Source organism: Ammodytes marinus, assembly GCF_949987685.1.
Source record: "Ammodytes marinus genome assembly, chromosome: 13".
Lineage (NCBI taxonomy): Eukaryota > Metazoa > Chordata > Actinopteri > Uranoscopiformes > Ammodytidae > Ammodytes > Ammodytes marinus.
Window position 1 is genome coordinate 11,533,989 of NC_137217.1, and position 19,062 is coordinate 11,553,050.

The 19,062-nt window shown below is 38.5% G+C and overlaps 1 protein-coding gene across 1 annotated transcript in view; it reads left to right on the forward strand.

The window, feature by feature from the left end:
• Window positions 1-19,062, forward strand: part of LOC307260078 (CUB and sushi domain-containing protein 3-like) — a gene marked incomplete at its 5' end in the record, with an annotated part of 230,853 nt that overhangs the window by 124,119 nt on the left and 87,672 nt on the right. The window contains 3 exons of the mRNA XM_080040205.1: window positions 13,808-13,921; window positions 14,475-14,570; window positions 14,939-15,142. Coding sequence (XP_079896331.1) covers window positions 13,808-13,921; window positions 14,475-14,570; window positions 14,939-15,142 — 414 coding nt within the window. The remainder of the gene's footprint in view (window positions 1-13,807; window positions 13,922-14,474; window positions 14,571-14,938; window positions 15,143-19,062) is intronic.

Genomic DNA, 19,062 nt, shown 5'->3' on the forward strand with positions numbered 1-19,062 from the left:
ATGAAAAATGCTCTGTACTGTAGGTAATTGAGAGGAAGGTCAAGCAGCGAAGGGCTATGGGCAATAGCTTTAGCAGGCAATTGCAGCGGTGCTGAGTTTATCCAAGCGCTTCTGTAGTTATACATAATTCAGCAAGGATCTTTAGAAAACCTTGATGCTCTTCTGCTCAATATTCCATGTTAGTCATAGAGAGCTGCGGAAAATGGAAGCAGAGATTTTCATTCAGTAAAGCCCCGTCCGTATGAAACACAGATTAATCCCCTGTGTGATATACAGCCTGACAGTTTATATCCTCTGTTGCCATTTCTCACTTCTCATGAAGTCCAGGAACCCACAGGTCTCTCTCTCTCTCTCTCTCTCTCTCTTTCTCTCTTTCTCTCTTTCTCTCTCTCTCTCCCTCTCTCTCTCGCTCTCGCTCTCTTTATTTTAAATATTGCATACAAATGCAGCCTTTGCCTAAACTGCCTGCAAAAGCTTAATGGTGTGGAAGTCACCACACAACATTCCAAACTTGGCTTGTAAATGTATTCCAGAAAGTGCAGACGAAGAGGCTATTGATAAGTCCCACTCATGACAACAAGACTGCTGTAGTGTGGAAAGAGGGAAATATATTCGTAGAAGTATTCTAACAATGCAACTGGGATTCAGAGCTTGACGAGAACAAATTTAAAACGTTTTTTGCGGTATAGTGATTTTATTTCTACACAGTATTGGTGCTCTTAGAAAACCAGCCTTTAAATTGGCGCCTAGGGTATTATACGTGTGTCTTAGTCCGTCCCTCATATGACCGATAGCTTACTATAAGCCTTTGAGACACCACCTCAGCCTGGTTGAACTAGCAGCAGAAGGTCAGTGGAGATATCATCTCAAGACTGACCTGAGGGTTTTGTACCTGGGTTGGTTGGTGGGGGGGATGTCTTTTGCTGTCAATGTGTAGCTACAAGGACAGTCTGTGGTATAAACGACTATTCCAATATTTTTCAAGCATACTGTTTACGCCTCTTCAGAAAAAGTATTTGGGGTTGGAAACAGAACATTTACTATAAATTAAACCACCAGCTGTTAATAATTACTATTAGAATAATGTTTGCTTTATACCTTCAGCCAAAATTCAATTGGTTGCCAAAATGAAAGCTATGTTGGAGTTGTTGATCATCATAAAATAAGCTTCGCCAAAAAAATGCAAAAGAAAATTAACAGTGATGAAGAGGTTTTTTTCTGTATTGCACAATCACAAGATTGAAAAATCCTCAAAAATAATGAGGTAAGTTGCTCCCAGTAGTTTTTCAAGGATAACCTGTGTTTGTATTACAATGTGCAGTATAATAGTATTGTCACTTTTCCATATCTTGAAAAACTCTTGTCCCTAAATGACAGAGTAAGCGAGACGGTGATGTTTGTTTCACATGTGGCTCTTGTTGCTTTAGCAACTGGTCGACTGTTGACGTAGGGCCATTACACTCTGTCCACAAGAGCAAATAAATGCGATAGCTTTTTCCTTCTATACTATGGCCATGAAACCAGCATTTTTTATTTGTTTTATTTGCTTGTTTTTATGTCACAGTCAAAAATAATGGTTGTCAACAAGGGACTATCAAGTCAAATGAAATGTTTAATAGTGATTCGGATCTTGTTGTCCGGGACATTTGGGCAGCTGTTGAGCCCTACAGTCATTACCTTCAACCAATATTTTTTTAACTACAATATTTTTCCATGTATACATTTTGGACTAATGCTGATGACATAATCAGTTATATGTCTTTCTTTTTGTCTTGTTATCTGCTAGTTATCATAAAAGAAAAGGTCTACATGGTGTGTTTTATGATTCTCTGACAGGATGTCAGTGCTCAGGATGGTAGCAGCTTACACAATTCTGGAAATCTTTATACATGCATTGATGATGTCAGATATTTTGTTCATTGATATCATGGTACAGTTTGTAAAGATTCTATCTAGCTGCCATGGTTTTTGAATGAGGAAACACTGTGGATGGCCCTCTCACCTTTCTGTATGTTTTTGGTTTTTCTTTTGCTCCTGATACATCATTTATGCACATAATAAACATCCCATCCATCCTTAACATCATAATGCGCCCCATTGAAATCTCTTTCAATTCTGCCTGAAGCAACACCTCAATCATACAAATACATTTCTGTCTTTTTGCAAATTACTTGCTGGTCCTAAATTACATATTTACAGTGTGGATACCCTAGTTCTACTCTTATCCCCTACATACAAGTTCATATAGGCTTTAATGCAGTGTATTCCAGTTGATTAGCATCATTTAAAAAAAAGAGCAAGCAGTATAATTATCAATATAATTAATATCACATGAGACTATCGGCTCTACCTTTATTAGTGTATTATATCTTAGCTCACCACCAATAGGTATGCTGTGTGCATAGCTTATTTTACTTTCTCCATTCAGATGTCTTAAAGGTACAATTTTGCATTCGTCCTTTATGATTTAATTATTCTGTTGATGGTTGAGGCATTTTTCAAACAATAATTCTTCTTTTTTAAAGAGGCAAATCATTCATGGCACTTAACCTTTATCTTTGGCACTGGTTGTTAACATACAGCCAAACACATTCATTGTAATATACATTCCATACAGCATCCTTTGTGAACTTTTATGGCATCTCAAATTAACTGGACCCTTCATGGTATTTCTTGTACAGTATACAGTATATGCATATTTACTCCTGCCATGTAATGTGTGTTTTTAATTGTAGCCAGATCCACTACAAATATCATTTATATTGTAGAATAATCTTTGAAAATTAACTTGATCTTAAAATGTCATTCAAATTAATATTATCAATAGCAATATACAAGACTGAAGTTGGAAATTAAAACTAAGCTCATTATGCTGGGCAACAGCAATACCATATACTGTATACCTCTAAGCCTGGGCTTAATTTTAACAAGGTTATGTAGCAAATCAAATAACAATGACGACACCGTATTTTTTATTTGTGGTTAACTTTGCAAAAGTTTGATTTCAACCACTGTAGTCTCTCACCGTGATTATTCACATAATGAGTCATCGGTGAATTTGATTTTATAGACAAAACAATCCGTCACATCTGTTTATCTGCCCAAGGCTTTTTATAGCTACAAGTGTTTGTATTTATTTATATAATACTAACAACAACACATGCATATTGGTTCCCACAAATTGTGTCAGAAGACACTGGCAGATTGCAGGACTAAATCTGGGCTGTAACAAGTTGGGCATAGAATAAATGAGAGAAAGACTGTGAAGACTGCAAGAGGTACAGGGTGTAAGTCTAACATCTGACACATACTGTAGATCTTGGTTCAATGTAAAGCTCTCAGGCAGAATAAGTAAGATGGAGACAGTGATAATGAGTGACAGTTATAATGACTTACACATGGTTTGAGAAGAGAGGGAGAGAAAAACACTGTGCTGCTGAGAGCGATCATAAAAACAGTGACCCTAGGGGCTGATTGTTGACACATCAGTGATGCTCGGAGGAGAGTAAGATTATGCTTGGGGCCACCATAGTACATGACTCGCTACATCTCACGCACAAAACAATACCTTGCTGTCTGCGTCAGCTTACCGTTTATACTCTAGCCACAATGTGATTAAACTAATGTGAATTGTGTACTCTCACCTTGATGTAGTCGAGTGTTTTTGCTGGTTCGCTGTGTATGTTCATATGTCTGCGGATGTGTAAATTAGAAAGTGTGCCTCTGTCAAAGTGAGTGTGTCGACGACTTTCATGAATGACTGAGTTGACTGGATTTGACAACCTGGGGTTTTCAAGTTGATGAGATTCTGGGTACACTCATTGTGTGAGTGCAATGGCTTGTGCTGGTTTTCAGATACGTCCCTCAATAGTACTGCACACGGTTTCAAAAGCCATCAAGTAAAACTTATCATGAAAAAAAGACCTAAACAAAAATGTAAATTGAGTGCACCTTAATCTGAAAGTAGAAGAAGCCAGAAGCACCTCTCTTTTCTTTTGAAGTGAGCCATATTTACAGCTTTCAATCTACAAAGGAGAGTTTTTACCCAAGATAGAAGCATAATGGACTGGATGCAGCTTGTGCTGAGGTGCCGCCACGTACTCCCTGCCAAAAGGGCTGATGCAATTTTATTGTGATAATGGCTCATTAAAAATATATGTGCGAGTGTGTAAATGAGGCGTGTGTAGGCTGTCACTGCCCAGAAACTGAGAGAGCCTGTGCTGCCACAAAGCAAAGACGACGGGTAGCTCTTCCATAATTCATAGCCAGAAGGACAAACATATGCTGCAGTTTTCCTTACCTTTTGCTGTTTACCTGTGCTGTGAGTGTCTCTTACACCTTATCCGGGCTTTGTGCATATTTTTACCTGTTGGGTAAACATGGTCTTGCATTGCATTCCAGTTACACTAGTTACTAACCAACTACCCACTAGTTGGGGAAACAAACAACAGACGTGTATTTTCTTGGTTTTGGTCTGCAGATGTTATTAACTAACACTCTTTAGCCTATATAGTACATTTATTGCCAGACTGGCAACTTACAGCTAAACGTTCCCTCTTCTTTACTGCATTCACTGTCACCTTCTGATGCTCCTTCCCTCTCTTGCTTGTCCACACACTTGCTACGCTATGTTGCGCACTGTCTTAGTATTCGAAGGAGCTACGCTATGTAGAAGTCATTTGAAGAATGAGTAGAGGGAGAATTTTAACTGCAGCGCTCAACATTCAGCAGCAGTGCTCCTGAGAGTCCTGAATGAAACACTGCATGAAGGTGTTTTCAGATAAACTGTTCCATCCTTGTTTAAAGTAGATAATGGTTTCGGAGTTTGCTAGCTGAACCCTCAGCTCACAACTAGCCCACGTGGTTGGTCTGTGTCGCTCGATCTCTTGTGACAAATGTGCAGGACTGAGTTGTGACAAGAAAGTCTCCTAAACCAAAACCTTTAAACAACTATATTGAAACACATAGTATGTTCCGAAGAACCAGAGGGTCTGCAGCATGAGTCTGTAGTTTGTGTTGGTGTATTGAAACCATTAATAAAGTACACAGTCACTGAATTATCTGATAGAGAGTGGAGAATTAAATACCAGTACCTGCTGCTCAGTCATCACAAGCTTGCAATCACTTTTTGTGTGAGTTAGCCAGTTGGGTGAGTAGTAAACAATTCATATTTACATCTGAGACGAATGTACTGTATATTTAACTAATTTGTTGTCAAGCCATATACTGGAATATACAGTATGTTCTCTATTTAATGTTTTTGCTGAATACACTTTTTTTCTAGTTGCAGTGTAATGGCTATTAATAATTGGTATGTTTTATATTCCTAATAGCCTAGCATTTTGGCTATACACTAAGTGCTTAATACATTTTTTATTTTTATTTTTTTTACCACAGTAGGCATTCGTTGATAGTTTAAGTCTGAAGTAATTCTGAGTTATTTGCCAGCATGAAAAAAAAGTGAATATGTCTTGTGACGTTACAGTGATAAACCTGTGACTAGAACTAATGCTACTGCTGAATGTAGCCCAGGCAATCTAGGTGCAGATTAGTTTAAGATTAACTAGCAACATATTTAAAAAATTTCTCCCCAAGCATCTACAATATGTTGCTGGTTAAAGGGACATACAGTACATTCATGCTGGACGGCTGGAAGAAGTCGTTGTGTTCAACAACTCCTCAGCACAACCTCTTAAAGGATAAATAACTGTATTTCCCTTCTGTAGCCATGTTGCATATGATCAAGAGAGCACACACACACACACACACACACACACACACACACACACACACACACACACACACTGCTGGAATACATGACTTGTATAATAATCCATCAACTATACATAACCCACCACTGATCCAGTGGGCCATGCTCATTCATTCTGTAGCAGAAAGATCAAATATCAGAGGGAGGCGAGATGGAGGCTGAAAGAGCCTTTCTAAGATTATGACATTTTTCTTCCCTGCTGTATTGTAATGATCCTATCTGCAGCACATGCCCTTGTTTTTGACAGGGAAATGACTCCATTCCCAAAAGTACAGATGATAAAGAATCCAGATGAAAATGGAAAAGTGCAGGCAAAGTTTCTAGTGGATGGGGACTATCATTAAGCCAATCAGATATATTTTCTATTGTCCAGCCTCTCCTGCTCTTGTTTTCTCTTTATAGGGGAGCAAAGACACATCATACTGTCATTGCTGCTGTAAAGGCGCTGGCAGAAACGAGTGTCCCTGTGTGACCCTACATTCTTTTAATCTTGGTTTATACATGACAGGTTGGCTGAGCATGTACTCTTAAGTGCTTTTTTACTGCAATGACTGTTTACAGTCACAATAAAATAATAGAGATATAAAAAGTTTCTCCTCTTACTAGGAAATTAAATACTATCAAATTAAGCAACAATTGCCCAGTGCTTTGCAAATAACAATACACATTCAAAAGGAAGGAATTACATTTACAACATGATTACTTAATGATTATGATATTGCAAAGAGAAGATCAGAGTTTAGCATGGGACTGCACGATATTCAATAACATTGTTGAATATTGCAATAACAATATTATGTGTGATAATTAAACAAGTACTTAAATATACAGTGTTAATATCTCTTTGCTTTGAGTTCACTTCCAACATATACGCTTAAGCGGTAGAGTTTATGAATATTATTACCCCTAGCTGAAAGCCGATACTTTTTCTCCTACCCAGTTGAGTTTGGTGGCCTTCTTTACATTGGCATTGTTGTATGTGGTTATAGGCTACACACTTGCTGGTCTTCATGTAAATCCTAGCTGGCTAACTTGTTATCCAAGAGCTTTATATTCGCTTACATGTGCTTTAGCACCTCAGTCACTTATGTCTACATGGGGGGCAGGAATCTAGAGCAGTAGGGCTGCATCTGATTAGTCAAATATGTTGACTTGCAAAGCTTGAATACATTGCACATGGATAGAGGATTGTTTGTTGGTGTTAAAGCAGTCTTTGTGATACATAAACCACATTATCAACATTCATGATAACGATACATTTTCGATATATTGTGCAACCCTAGTATGGCACACACGATCTCCATTGAACTGTGTTTCCTATGAACCTTAACAATGTGTGACGTTTAAAAAGTAACACGTTTTACCCTGATGGTCCAAACGGGTAACTCATTTGGGCTATCAGGGTAGAACATGTTACTTTAAAACTTAATGTAATCTTCTAATGGACTCTATGGCTGATGTAGTCATCTTGTCTGTTCTAATGGTGTGGAGATGTTTTCTTGGCACACATTACTCCCGTTAATACTACTTTGAGCAAACTAAACAGAAATACCACCACATCCATTCAAGGTTGGTCACAAAGCACTCATCATCTCAAAATGGTTCCAGGAACATGACAGTTATCTTAATTCACTTCACCTCCCTGCACATTCCAGGTTCCAGTCCAACTAGCACCTTTGAGATGCAGTGGCAAGAGAGTTTCACAGTGTGAATGCACTGGCAAGTGTCCGCACGAGCTGTGTGTATGAAGAATGAACCAAGAAGTGGGAACCATCAATTTGTACAATCCTTGCCTCAAATAATTTTTTGAAGCAGAATGTTCTCATGATACTCAAGCTATGTGTATCCTATCAAGTTAATTTAATTTAAGTGAATAATGAAAAGTTAACTGTATGTGACTATGGTCTTCAGAAAACCACTGTGTTGTCTAAAATGTTTTCAAATATTTAACCACCCATATTATAATATGTTCCTTTAATCACATATATTATAAAAACAGTCCCCTGAATCCATTAATAATTGACAGAAATGACCAAGGATGGTAGAACCCCATCACTTTTTTTTGTTACATTGTTCAAAATGATTTATTTCAAAGAGAAGCAAAATTGGATAACCATTACACGAGAATGGAACCAATCTGTAATTGTTTTCATTAACATTATTAAAGCCCAGCAGGCATAGTGAAATGAGATACAGGAATGCACTAAAATCATGATCTAATGCCTAAAGAAGAATGTGATAAATGTGACTTAAGTGCTTTAAGATAATTCAAGGTGAATATGTAGGCACGAAAATGTTGTCCATTGTCAGAGTACATTGTGTTGCACTGCCGTGACTAGGCCCAGAGGACAAAAGATTCATCACAGTCCTGCATAAATTAGGTAACAAGTTTACAATGATTTATTGACTTAATATCTGGACGTGATTACAGCAAAGGAGCAGATTGGAGTCATGCTTGGCTGGCTTTGGATTAGAGGCAGAAATGAGCGACACTGTACTTGCAAGAGTGTGTATACATGTGCTCGTGTTTGAATGTGCGTGTGTGCGTGTTCACAAAGCAGGGGAGTGCAGCCTATTCAACATAATACGGTGTTGGTATGCTAATACACAGCAGTGAGCTGTCCCTCAGGGTAGAATCATCTCTTATTCAAAACTGGTTCAGCTATAGGCATTCTCACTACTCAACAGATAAAGAAACAGGTCTGCCTCTGCTACTCTGTGTGCGTACATCCTTTTGTTTGTTTGCTTGTTTGTGTGTCAATATGCATTTTGAGTTTTTTTGGCTGTCATTTTTGTCTGTCTGTTGTGTTTGTGTATGATCTTTTTCATGTCACACAGAACAATGGAGTACGTTTTATAAAATCACATCGCCACATTTCCTCCTTCTTGATCTAAACATGTCTTCAGTACTGTCACTTGGTCAGTCAGTTAGTGATCTCTCTAGTGGCTTTTAGGGGGCTTAAGGTTTAGATTTGACTCTGCTTTGCAGTCTCTTATAAGTTATAAGGAGGATATAACGGTTTTACAGTGTTGAACTTTGAGGCTACATGTCAAGAGTAGATCCGTACAGCTAGAAAGTGAAGGCGACAGGATGCTGCTCCATAATTCATAGCCAGCAGGACAAACATGCTTTTTTTTTTTTTTACTTTTAACATTTGCATCAGTTTAGTTTTGTATTTTTTAACATTTTCAGGTGGGTCTTGAGTGCGTTCTGCCTTGAGGCAGGAGAACTTGGCTTACACATTGCTGAAGCTCATTAATGGCCGAAAACAGTCTTTCTTTTTATTTTATTTTATTCATTTGATTCCTGTTCTCTACAATCTGGCTCAATTACAGTTAAACTGCATGTCTATATACCAGTTAAAGCAGCTTCTCTCTAGCAACTAAAAACTATCAATTGTTTGGTTAAAGACTTAGCTGAGAAAGCTAATATACAAATAGTGGAAAAGACAGATAACCCTATTTTGATCAAGATTCAACATAATTCTTGATGAAAGAAGCCACAATACCTTGCTTTTTAGAAATGCTATTTATCCCAGATTTAGAGAAAAATACAGAGAGAGATAGAAGTACATTTATATAGGAGATAGAGCTTTCACAAGATGCCTGTGCACCAGATATGAGAATGAGAAATTTCCTTTTTGGTTATGCACACACATCAGTACTTCCCAATTCACTGGAACCAGTTGCCCCATACTGTGCTGAAACACGATTGTTGCCCCTCCCCAGTACCCCGCCGGCCTTCAAATACTTCATAGTGTCATATCATACGACACACACATTGATTGACATGGTCAAAGCGTGTCTTTTAGTTTTAAAACATTTAGATTTTTGTGCGTTATATAGACTCTATGGCTTTATGATTGTTTTAAAAATGTTCATCCGGCCAAATCTGGAGCAACAGAAGTGCGATAACCTTTGATAACTTTTTCTTAATTTTTTTAAATGTGCGTCTATGGGAATAGTCACATATAAATTTATGTCAGGACTGCTGTCTACTATGCCAGTGTTCATGCCAGTGTGGGTATGTACTTTACTGAAGAACACCTCTTCCAACCAGGCCAGGCCAAAGGAAGCCGACTTGCTTGAGCACGGAATGAAACACTCACACTGGTCAAACGAAATAGACTTCATGCGTCAAGCCCTTGGGCACGGTACAACACTGTGTGTGTCTGTGTGTGTGTGTGTGTGTGTGTGTGTGAGTGTGAGAGAGAGAGAGAGAGAGAGAGAGAGGTGGAGAGCGCTGCACAGAAGCACACAGGTTGAATGTGAGCGAATTGTTTCCTAGTTTGCGGGGGAGCTCAATACGGGAACGCCAGCAACAGGAAATGGAGGCGTAGCGTTGTTAGCCGACGCCAGCGCTAATAGACGCTAGCGGAAACGGTTCAGCCAGACTACAGAAGTAGTGGTCCAGTTGGAAATGTCTATTCATTTGGTTCGATAAAGATCAGATTATTTTCAAGGGTGTGTACACATTGATATAATCAAAAAAAGCTTGATTGGAAATATTCATGCAGTGCATGATTTAAATAATTCTGTTCATTATCATAAGCTTTCAATGTTTTCACCCACTGCTTTTTACTGGTGATAACATTTAATTAGTACTTTGGGATAAACAACAGCGTTCTCATGTGACATGTCATTAAGGAAAAGATGTTTAATTAAATGAAAGGTCAAACTCTACAACGACATTGTCCGGACACCCTTTCCATGCACTTACAGTCCCCTCCATAAGTATCGGAACAGTGAGGCCAATTCCTTTATTTTTGCTGTAGACTGGAAACATTTGGGTTTGACACCAAAATATGAATATGAGACAATAGATCAACATTTCAGCTTTCATTTCCAGGTATTCACATCTGGATCTGATACACAACTGAGAAGATATCATTATTTGTAAAGGAACACCACATTTTTAGGTGAGCAAAAGTATTGGAACAGATAGACTTAAAATAAATTAAAGTGAATAAGACTTAACGTTTTGTTGCAAAGCCTTCGCTTGCAATAACTGCATCAAGCCTGTGACCCATTGACATCACAAAACTTTTGAATCCTCCTTTTTGATGCTTTTTCCAGGCTTTCGCCACAGCCTTATTCAGTTGCTGTTCGTTTACTCTCTTCAATCTCCTCTTTAGCAGGTAAAATGCTTGCTCTAAAGGGTTTAAGTCTGGAGATTGACTTGACCAGTCTAAAACCTTCCATTTCTTGCCCCTGATTAACTCCTTTGTTGTTTTTGCAGTGTGTTTTGGGTCATTATCTTGCTGCATTATGAAGGATCTTCCAATCAGTTTGGTTGCATCTTTCTTTAAATTAAAGTTAATTTAGCTGTTGCCATCATGTGTTGCATCATCAATGAAGATTAATGAGCCCATCCGAGAAGAAGCCATGCGAGCCCAAGCCATGACATTGCCTCCACCGTGTTTCACAGATGAGCTTGTATGCTTGGGGTCATGAGCAGATCCTTTCTTTCTCCAAAAGCTAGCCTTTCCATCACTTTGGTAAAGGTTCATCTTGACAACAACACAGTAACACATGATGGCAGCAGCAAAATGAACTTGGAAGTCTACAGAAATATTCTGTCTGGCAATTTAAAGAAAGATGCAACCAAAGTGATTGGAAGATCCTTCATCTTGCAGCAAGGTAATGACCCAAAAAAACTGCAAAAACAACAACGGAGTTCATCAGGGGCAAAAAATGGAAAGTTTGACTGGCCAGGTCAATGTCCGGACTTAAACCCTATAGAGAATGCATTTTACCTGCTAAAGAGGAGACTGAAGAAAGTAACCCCCCAAAACAAACAGCAACTGAATGAGGCTGCGGTAAAGGCCTGGAAAAGTATCACAAAAGAAGAATGCAAAAGTTTTGTGATGTCAATGGGTCACAGGCTTGATGCAGTTATTGCAAGCGAAGGATCTGCAACACAATATTAAGTCTTATTCACTTTAATTTACTTTAAGTCTATCTGTTCCAATACTTTTGCTCACCTAAAAATGTGGTGTTCCTTTACAAAAAATGCTATCTTCTCAGTTGTGTATCAGATCCAGATGTAAATACCTGGAAATGAAAGCTTAAATGTTGATCTATTGTCTCATATTCATATTTTGGTGTCAAACCCAAATGTTTCCAGTCTACAGCAAAAATAAAGGAATTGGCCTCACTGTTCCGATACTTATGGAGGGGACTGCACCTTCACGTGTCACTATGTCAGCTGGGGGGCTTTTCTAGTAACCTGCAGAATGGTCTCATGTTAAAAGTCTAAGACAAATTGAATTGCATAGTAGAAATTTTAAAAATATAACTACATTTTTATATTGACAATTAAATTGCTGCCTTGCATAATTCCTATCTAACTTATAAACCTAAACTCCTGTCCCGCACCTAAGGTTGTGAATGACCAAACAGACATTCACTGAGGACACAAACCTCAGTTTGCAGGTTAGATGGATAATTAGATGGTTAACTGCAGCACAATAGACAGCATGTAAATGTACTGGCAAATGTCACTTTGGTTTGTTCAGATATTGGTCTGCCCATGGCTTATAAGCTACAGGGTAATGTTGTTTACTTTTCCTGTTGTCCTTCTGCTGTTGCTCAGGCTGCAAGCGCCCTGTCAATCAAACAGAGACTCTGACATGCCCCTCCAGCAGCTTAGAGGAAAGGAGCATTTCTAATATTTACCCCAAGACATCTCAATCTAGAATAGCACTGACATTACCTTTGAATGAAAAAGACTCTTAACTGAATGTGATTTTAGTTGGACTTTAAATATCATTGAAGTGTGAAGGTTATTCTCTGTGTGTTTAATGGCATGGCACAACAGAGAGAGCTACAAAGGTATACCTAATTATTGGATGTTAAGAAAATGTCAGATACAAGTTTAGAGTAGTTGAGCAGACACTACTTTGCTTGAGGAAAAAGTAACCTATAAAAAGCATACTGCACCAAAGGTCACAATTTGTATTGCAGCTGTTAATTCTTATTGCCTTAACACTAGAGTGAAATTTATTGATAGTATGATTTGAGGATTAAAGGTGCAGAAACCAAGTGTATGGCTCATTTCCAGCTCAGTACGGCAACATTTAAAGTGTTAAATTGGTAAACAAAGTCTTGATTAAATAGGTTACTTGAGGGGTTCCTAAAGTAAAAACATCCTAAAACCTGTTGAGTAATATATTACATTACAACGTTGGCATTTGTGTAATGTAAACCTAATAAAGCTATTGAAATAACTAGCCTAAATGCTTGCTCATTAGATTTGAATCAAACTGTTCAGACATAATTTATTTAATATAATTTTATATCTTGTAGGGTAAAAAGAGAAAAAAAATGTTTTCAATCTACAAAGTACTTGTATGACCAACACTGATCAAAACAAGATGCCTCAATCAAAATGCAGAGCACACATATTAATTGAACATGTGTTTTTACCTTTTTTAAATCCCAAAATACAACACACATTGACATTAACTACCACTACCTAAATATCTGTGGGCAACAATGTTTGCTTATCTCTGTAACTCAGATTCTCTCTCTGACTCACACCTCAAAAGTAGCAGTCACGGCAGAAAATGGCAGATTTTCTGTAGCATTTTTTGATTTATCCGCCATTGTTTTACCAAATGAAACACATCTTTTGTCTAAGGAAATTAACCTCATGTACACCATGCGCCTATGCCTTAAACACTTTCAAACTACGGTGTTGCACTGCATTATTTCTAAGGGGTATTTAGTCCCAAAACTCTGCCAACCGTGTTTTAGTGATCTCTTTTAAAAAGAATGGTGTGACTAATTGGTTTGGTAGATCAAGGTGTCCGTCTGGGGAGAGAAACATTGGAACTTAATCCAAACAACATTAACCTCTGTGTTACTGTTTCAAATGTTGCCAGCCTTGGCAAAGCAGCAGCCAGACCTAGGGTCAATACAAAATGTGTTGCATGTTGACAAAACATTGTTGATTGCCACAAAATCCACCATCATGTTTTGTTGTACCTGCATTTAACACTTGTTGTGTGTCCCCTGCTGCTTCTCTCTTTGCAGTGCTGTTTGGTCAGTTTGTGGTGTTCCAGACTTTGACCAGTGATGTGGTTGAGATTTATGATGGATCCTCTTCAGATTCGGCCCTCCTCTCCTCCATATATGGATCACACTCAGGTAAAATCAGAACTCTGCAACCCCTCAGTGTGCTGTCTTTTTAAAAACGCTACTAGCTCCTAGTTCTGTCAAGGACAGCATTTTGCCTTGTAGGAAAGACAGCACTTTCTTCTCGGTTCAATACAAATCAAATATTAGTTTCCCTGACAAATAAGAAAATATGGAGATTTATTTTCCCTTCTTACATGTCTGTAATGGCGATATAATGAAATACAATGGACAATTGAATACACCCCTGAGATCCCACCACAAATAACAAAAAAAAAACAGTTGTTGTGCATTGTTGCCACACTTGATTAGACTGTGATTCAATTTAAAAGTATACAAATGAATCAAATCACATATTTCCAGCTGTAACACTGAGAATATACTGCTGATCAGATCAGAATATAAACAGACATTGAAAACTGCCTATCAATCAACCAATATGTATTTACAGTTAATACAGTCATACAGAGTATATGGTTAGAATATGTGTTATTTTCTTTTCATGTTCTCTGCAGACATGTGTAAAGAGCATCATCTCCATGTCTCCTTTGATTTTGTAATGTAGGAGAAACGCTCCCTTTGAGTTCAGGAAACAAGATTACACTCAAGTTTACCACAAATGGAACGGAAACAGCCAAAGGATTTCATTTTGTTTACCAAGGTAAGACCAATACCTTTTCAGAATGTTGATGTGGAAACTTATTTTGGTGCATTGAGTGCATTTGCTTGCTTTTTGAAAAATAAAGAAAATTTAGCCCCTCGCTCATCAAATAAATTGGTGTTCAGCGGAGTGCTATTAGCTGTTCCTGGGCATGGCTGAGCAGAGCCTGGATAATGTGGAGTCAGAGAGCCTATGCTGGCAGGGCAGACAAGAGTGACTAATGACGTGCAAAGAGAGTCACAAGGGCTTTACCATTTCTCTCTGCCTCCTTTGTCGTGCCATCTCCCCTATACTCCTTGTTGTCTTTTTGCCTATACTCTTTGTCTTACTTCCTCTTATGTGTGCCTCCTCCCCTCTTATTCCTATAGCTGTCCCCCGCACAAGTGCCTCTCAATGCAGCTCGGTCCCTGAGCCCCGGTTCGGGAAGCGGATAGGGAACGACTTTGGCATCAGTATGGTGGTGCTGTTTGAATGCAACCCAGGCTACACGCTGCACGGCTCCAACGCCATCAGGTGTGAGGCCGTGGCCAATGCTCTGGCCCAGTGGAACGGCACGGTGCCCACATGTGTTGGTAAGCGTCTGCATCCTCCAACCCTCGCCTCATCCCCTGCACGCACGCACGTACACAAGCAAGCAAGCACACACGCACACACACAAGCAAGCAAGCACACACGCACACAAGCAAGCACGCGCACACACACACACACACACACACACACACACACACACACACACAGATCCGAAACGATGGAGCAGGTGCACACAAACGATTGATGTCTGTTTTTCCTAGTCATTACTTATCCTAATGTCTGTTGCACATTGCCAAGTATCAGCCTATCGCTGGCCCTGATAGTTAAGAGAGGACAAAAGAGGCTAACACAAAAGAAAAGTGTCACATACACGTTCTACCCAGAGGAGGGATTTTGGTTCATGTGCCTTACCAGCCTAATGGGAAAATAAAGTTAATGTCTGCAAAACCAACTTCGGGTAATTTGTTCTATGCATATACTGTTTATCTCTAATGCACTGCAGACACTCTGTTAACAGTTAATCAGTGAAGAGTTTATGAACTAATACAAGTCAATGAATTAAAACAGCAATACAAAGTGTGTCTGCTACACTGTCATCCCATATGTAAACGAACATGGACAACATATTACAAACATCAAAATGATAAATGGACATCATGAGACGTTATAATGCACCACTATAATGAAGCATTATGCAGGCATTGAATCGCTGTATGTTAAGGTATTAATACATGGAGTAACCAATTAATCACCTACACAATAAAATCTAATAATTGCCAGTAATGCAATGAAGGCTAGCAACTTGTGACATTGTGATAGAGGTAGCTGATAATGACGAACCTACGGAGAATTATCTCCCCAATCAGGAGCACCCCGGCTGTCTGATCCACAACATTACTATTTGTTTGTACTTACTTGTAGCATTGTGTTTGGCAGGATACCAAAATAAGATAATGTTGCTATGTAACTGAAGATTTGTAAATAAGCAACTGATTGCTACTGATTGCTAAGTTTGATTTTTAAAGGTGATATGTCAATGTCGTGTTGACACAACAGGGGGACAAAACAAATGAAATAATTGAGTATTCTACTGCAAATACTTCCTTGTTGTATTGTTAGTCACCTGTGTTTGTTTTAGGATAGAGTGTGCAACAGCACAACATTAACATAGCACCCATATTGTATAACATTTTGATGGAGGAAGCAACAAATCTTAAACAATATTAGGCATATGATGTTGGTGATGCCACTGTTTCACATTAGAGCCAACCTCGATTTGGAAATCGCTTTGGATAAACGATTCAGCTAAATAAAATATAATCTAATGTAAGATAAGTCAAAGTGACAGGTAGACAGGACCCAAAAATCTAATTTACTTTTGACATTTGAGACGGATAACGCAAAGAACTGGTCATGATCCAGGGACCCTATAGTTACAGCAGCATTTGACGATCCGTGAAAGATGTGATCCATTTACTCAGGAGACCAGCGTTTCTCTGTACATGATTATTTGGCACACAGAGCCATGCACACATGGATATACCTTCACAGATATGCATAGACAAATATCCATTACACCTTGAAGAGATGTAGCCTACATACCTTGTCTGAACAAGCTGTAACCTAACAATGTACACACAGAATGACAAGCACTCTGCCTTACAAAGACACCCACAGGGGAAGATAAAGAACTACAAGTTAAGTTGGGAGTTATCTATTGAAGGTTAGGGCTAGTGCCAGCCAGCAAATAGTCCCAGTCGGAGAGTGCGAGAGATTTCAAGCCAGGGTTCATCCAAGTTTGCTGCCAAGTAGTAAGAGAATAGCTGTGGCACGCGCAATTCCATTTTAAACACAGTGATTTTTATCTGGAGATTGAATCTGGCTGCAGCGACTCTCTTCCCCCAGCGGCAGTATACTCTTCCAGAATAATGGATATAGTTTCATGGAAGCTTCAACAAAAACACTCTGCTCAATTACTCAAGCCCTCTTTATGGTATAAGACAGCACCTGTGTTTCAGAAGATTGTCCAGCCGTTATTGACCTGGCTCTTCATGCATCACTTATTTTGCTTTCGATTTTCACAAATACAGAACTGCTGAATGGAGGCTTTGATGTCAGGTTGCGCTATAGCACAATGTTGTATTGTGATTAAATTAACCCTGATGAAGGGATGCATAATGTTTGGGTGGCCTCTGTTGAATTCTGGGCAGAAAAGTTGACATGAATCCATAAGTTTTAGTTGGTTTCCACTTGGAGTTTGACATGAGATGCTCTAAAGTAATTTAAAAAAAATGAAAGTATGGAATGTGAATGATGTAATCTCCTGAAACACCTACTCATGTCACCATTACATTGTGGAAACGAACAAAGGTCTTTTTTACAGGTGATAGATGAGCACAGTTTTCTGTTGGTTTGTTCCCCTGCACAACTGATAAAAAGGGCAGTTGTATCTCACGCACAAACTCAGTCAATTCCGATGATAAAAATCATGACTGCCCAGTATTATATAAACTCACAGATTGCCATGATTCATACTCATTGTGCCCACACACCATTGTACACACTGTTAGCTGAAACCATGTTTCCAAGGTGAGGTAAACAGAGTCACACTGAGCCTTTTTTTGAACAGTGGATACTTGTTTTGAAAACATCCTCCCAAGACCAATTATAGTGTCTGAGTCTGGGGGTATGTGGTGTAAGGCCAAACCACAGTTCCTCTCTGGAGCAAGGTGAGCTCCTCTTGAGGTCATGCTACTTTTGGGAGTTTTGTTTCTGTAATGTAAATTGTTGTGAATGTTTCTGCACATTTTAAACACTTATTTAAGCATTATAAATACTAAAGCAACACATTAAAGTAAGAGAAGGAGAAGCTATATTTGCATTTATTAATTATTTTTTTTCTTCACGATACTGCAATGACGTATTTTGTTCACTGCAATATTTTCTATTATGACTTTGACTGACTGACAAATGCCGGCCATGTCTTTTTGCCTCCAAACTAAATTTCACCCTAATAATGGTATGAGCAACATTTTCTCCATATGTATTTGCTATTATGCTATCCTACACAATTTTGAGAGAGCTGATTTTGTCATATTTGGCTTGTCTTGCAGCAAACTAACCTTGAAATTGGCAGGGGTTTCTGCTTTGAGCCTACTTTTTTAAAGAACGCTTTCAGTTTACAGTGAATGCGTACTGCTGATAATGATGAGAAGTGAGACAACAGACATTAGGTGATAGGAAAACTTTATATACTTTACATGTCAACGAAAATAAGAGTTGGTAAAAAGGCAGGTTTTGTCTGCTTCATTAACACATGTATATAATGTAATACAAATACTACAAATAATTGAGTATAAGAATACTTGAAATATAATATATTATAAATACAAATATATACTTTAAATATTACACTCAAGTTGTGCATGTGATGTTAAACCCCTGGTGGTGTACACATTATGTACAAGTTTTTGAAGTCTTGATTAAAACACATCCAACTAAAAGTTGCTGTGAGTTTCCTGCATATCAGATGGTTCTCAATGGTGTTTCATAATGTGCCTCGTCTCCATGCTTGTCTACTTGCCGTAACCCTGACATATGAGCCTGCCACTGATTGAGATGGGTATGGAGCATTCATGCTTTTATGAGTGTCATGATTTCTAATCTTGCTCGACCAATTACATTAACTGACAGCTCAGGGGACTCAAAGGAGCTATTCAATTATACTGAAATACTGTGGCCTGGTGAGGGTTTATTGCTTGTTTTTAAGATTTAGTCTGATGCTAGAAGAATTTACAGTAGGTTCTACCAGCACAAAACAGAACAGCTCTATATTTAGTTATTCTTACAACTGTTTCGACGTTGAAGCCTTTCATACGTTTTAGCCTTGAAGGCCGTAATGTATAAAAATCTAATGATAAAAAACATAAATATATTCTTATGCTATGTACCTGCACGTATA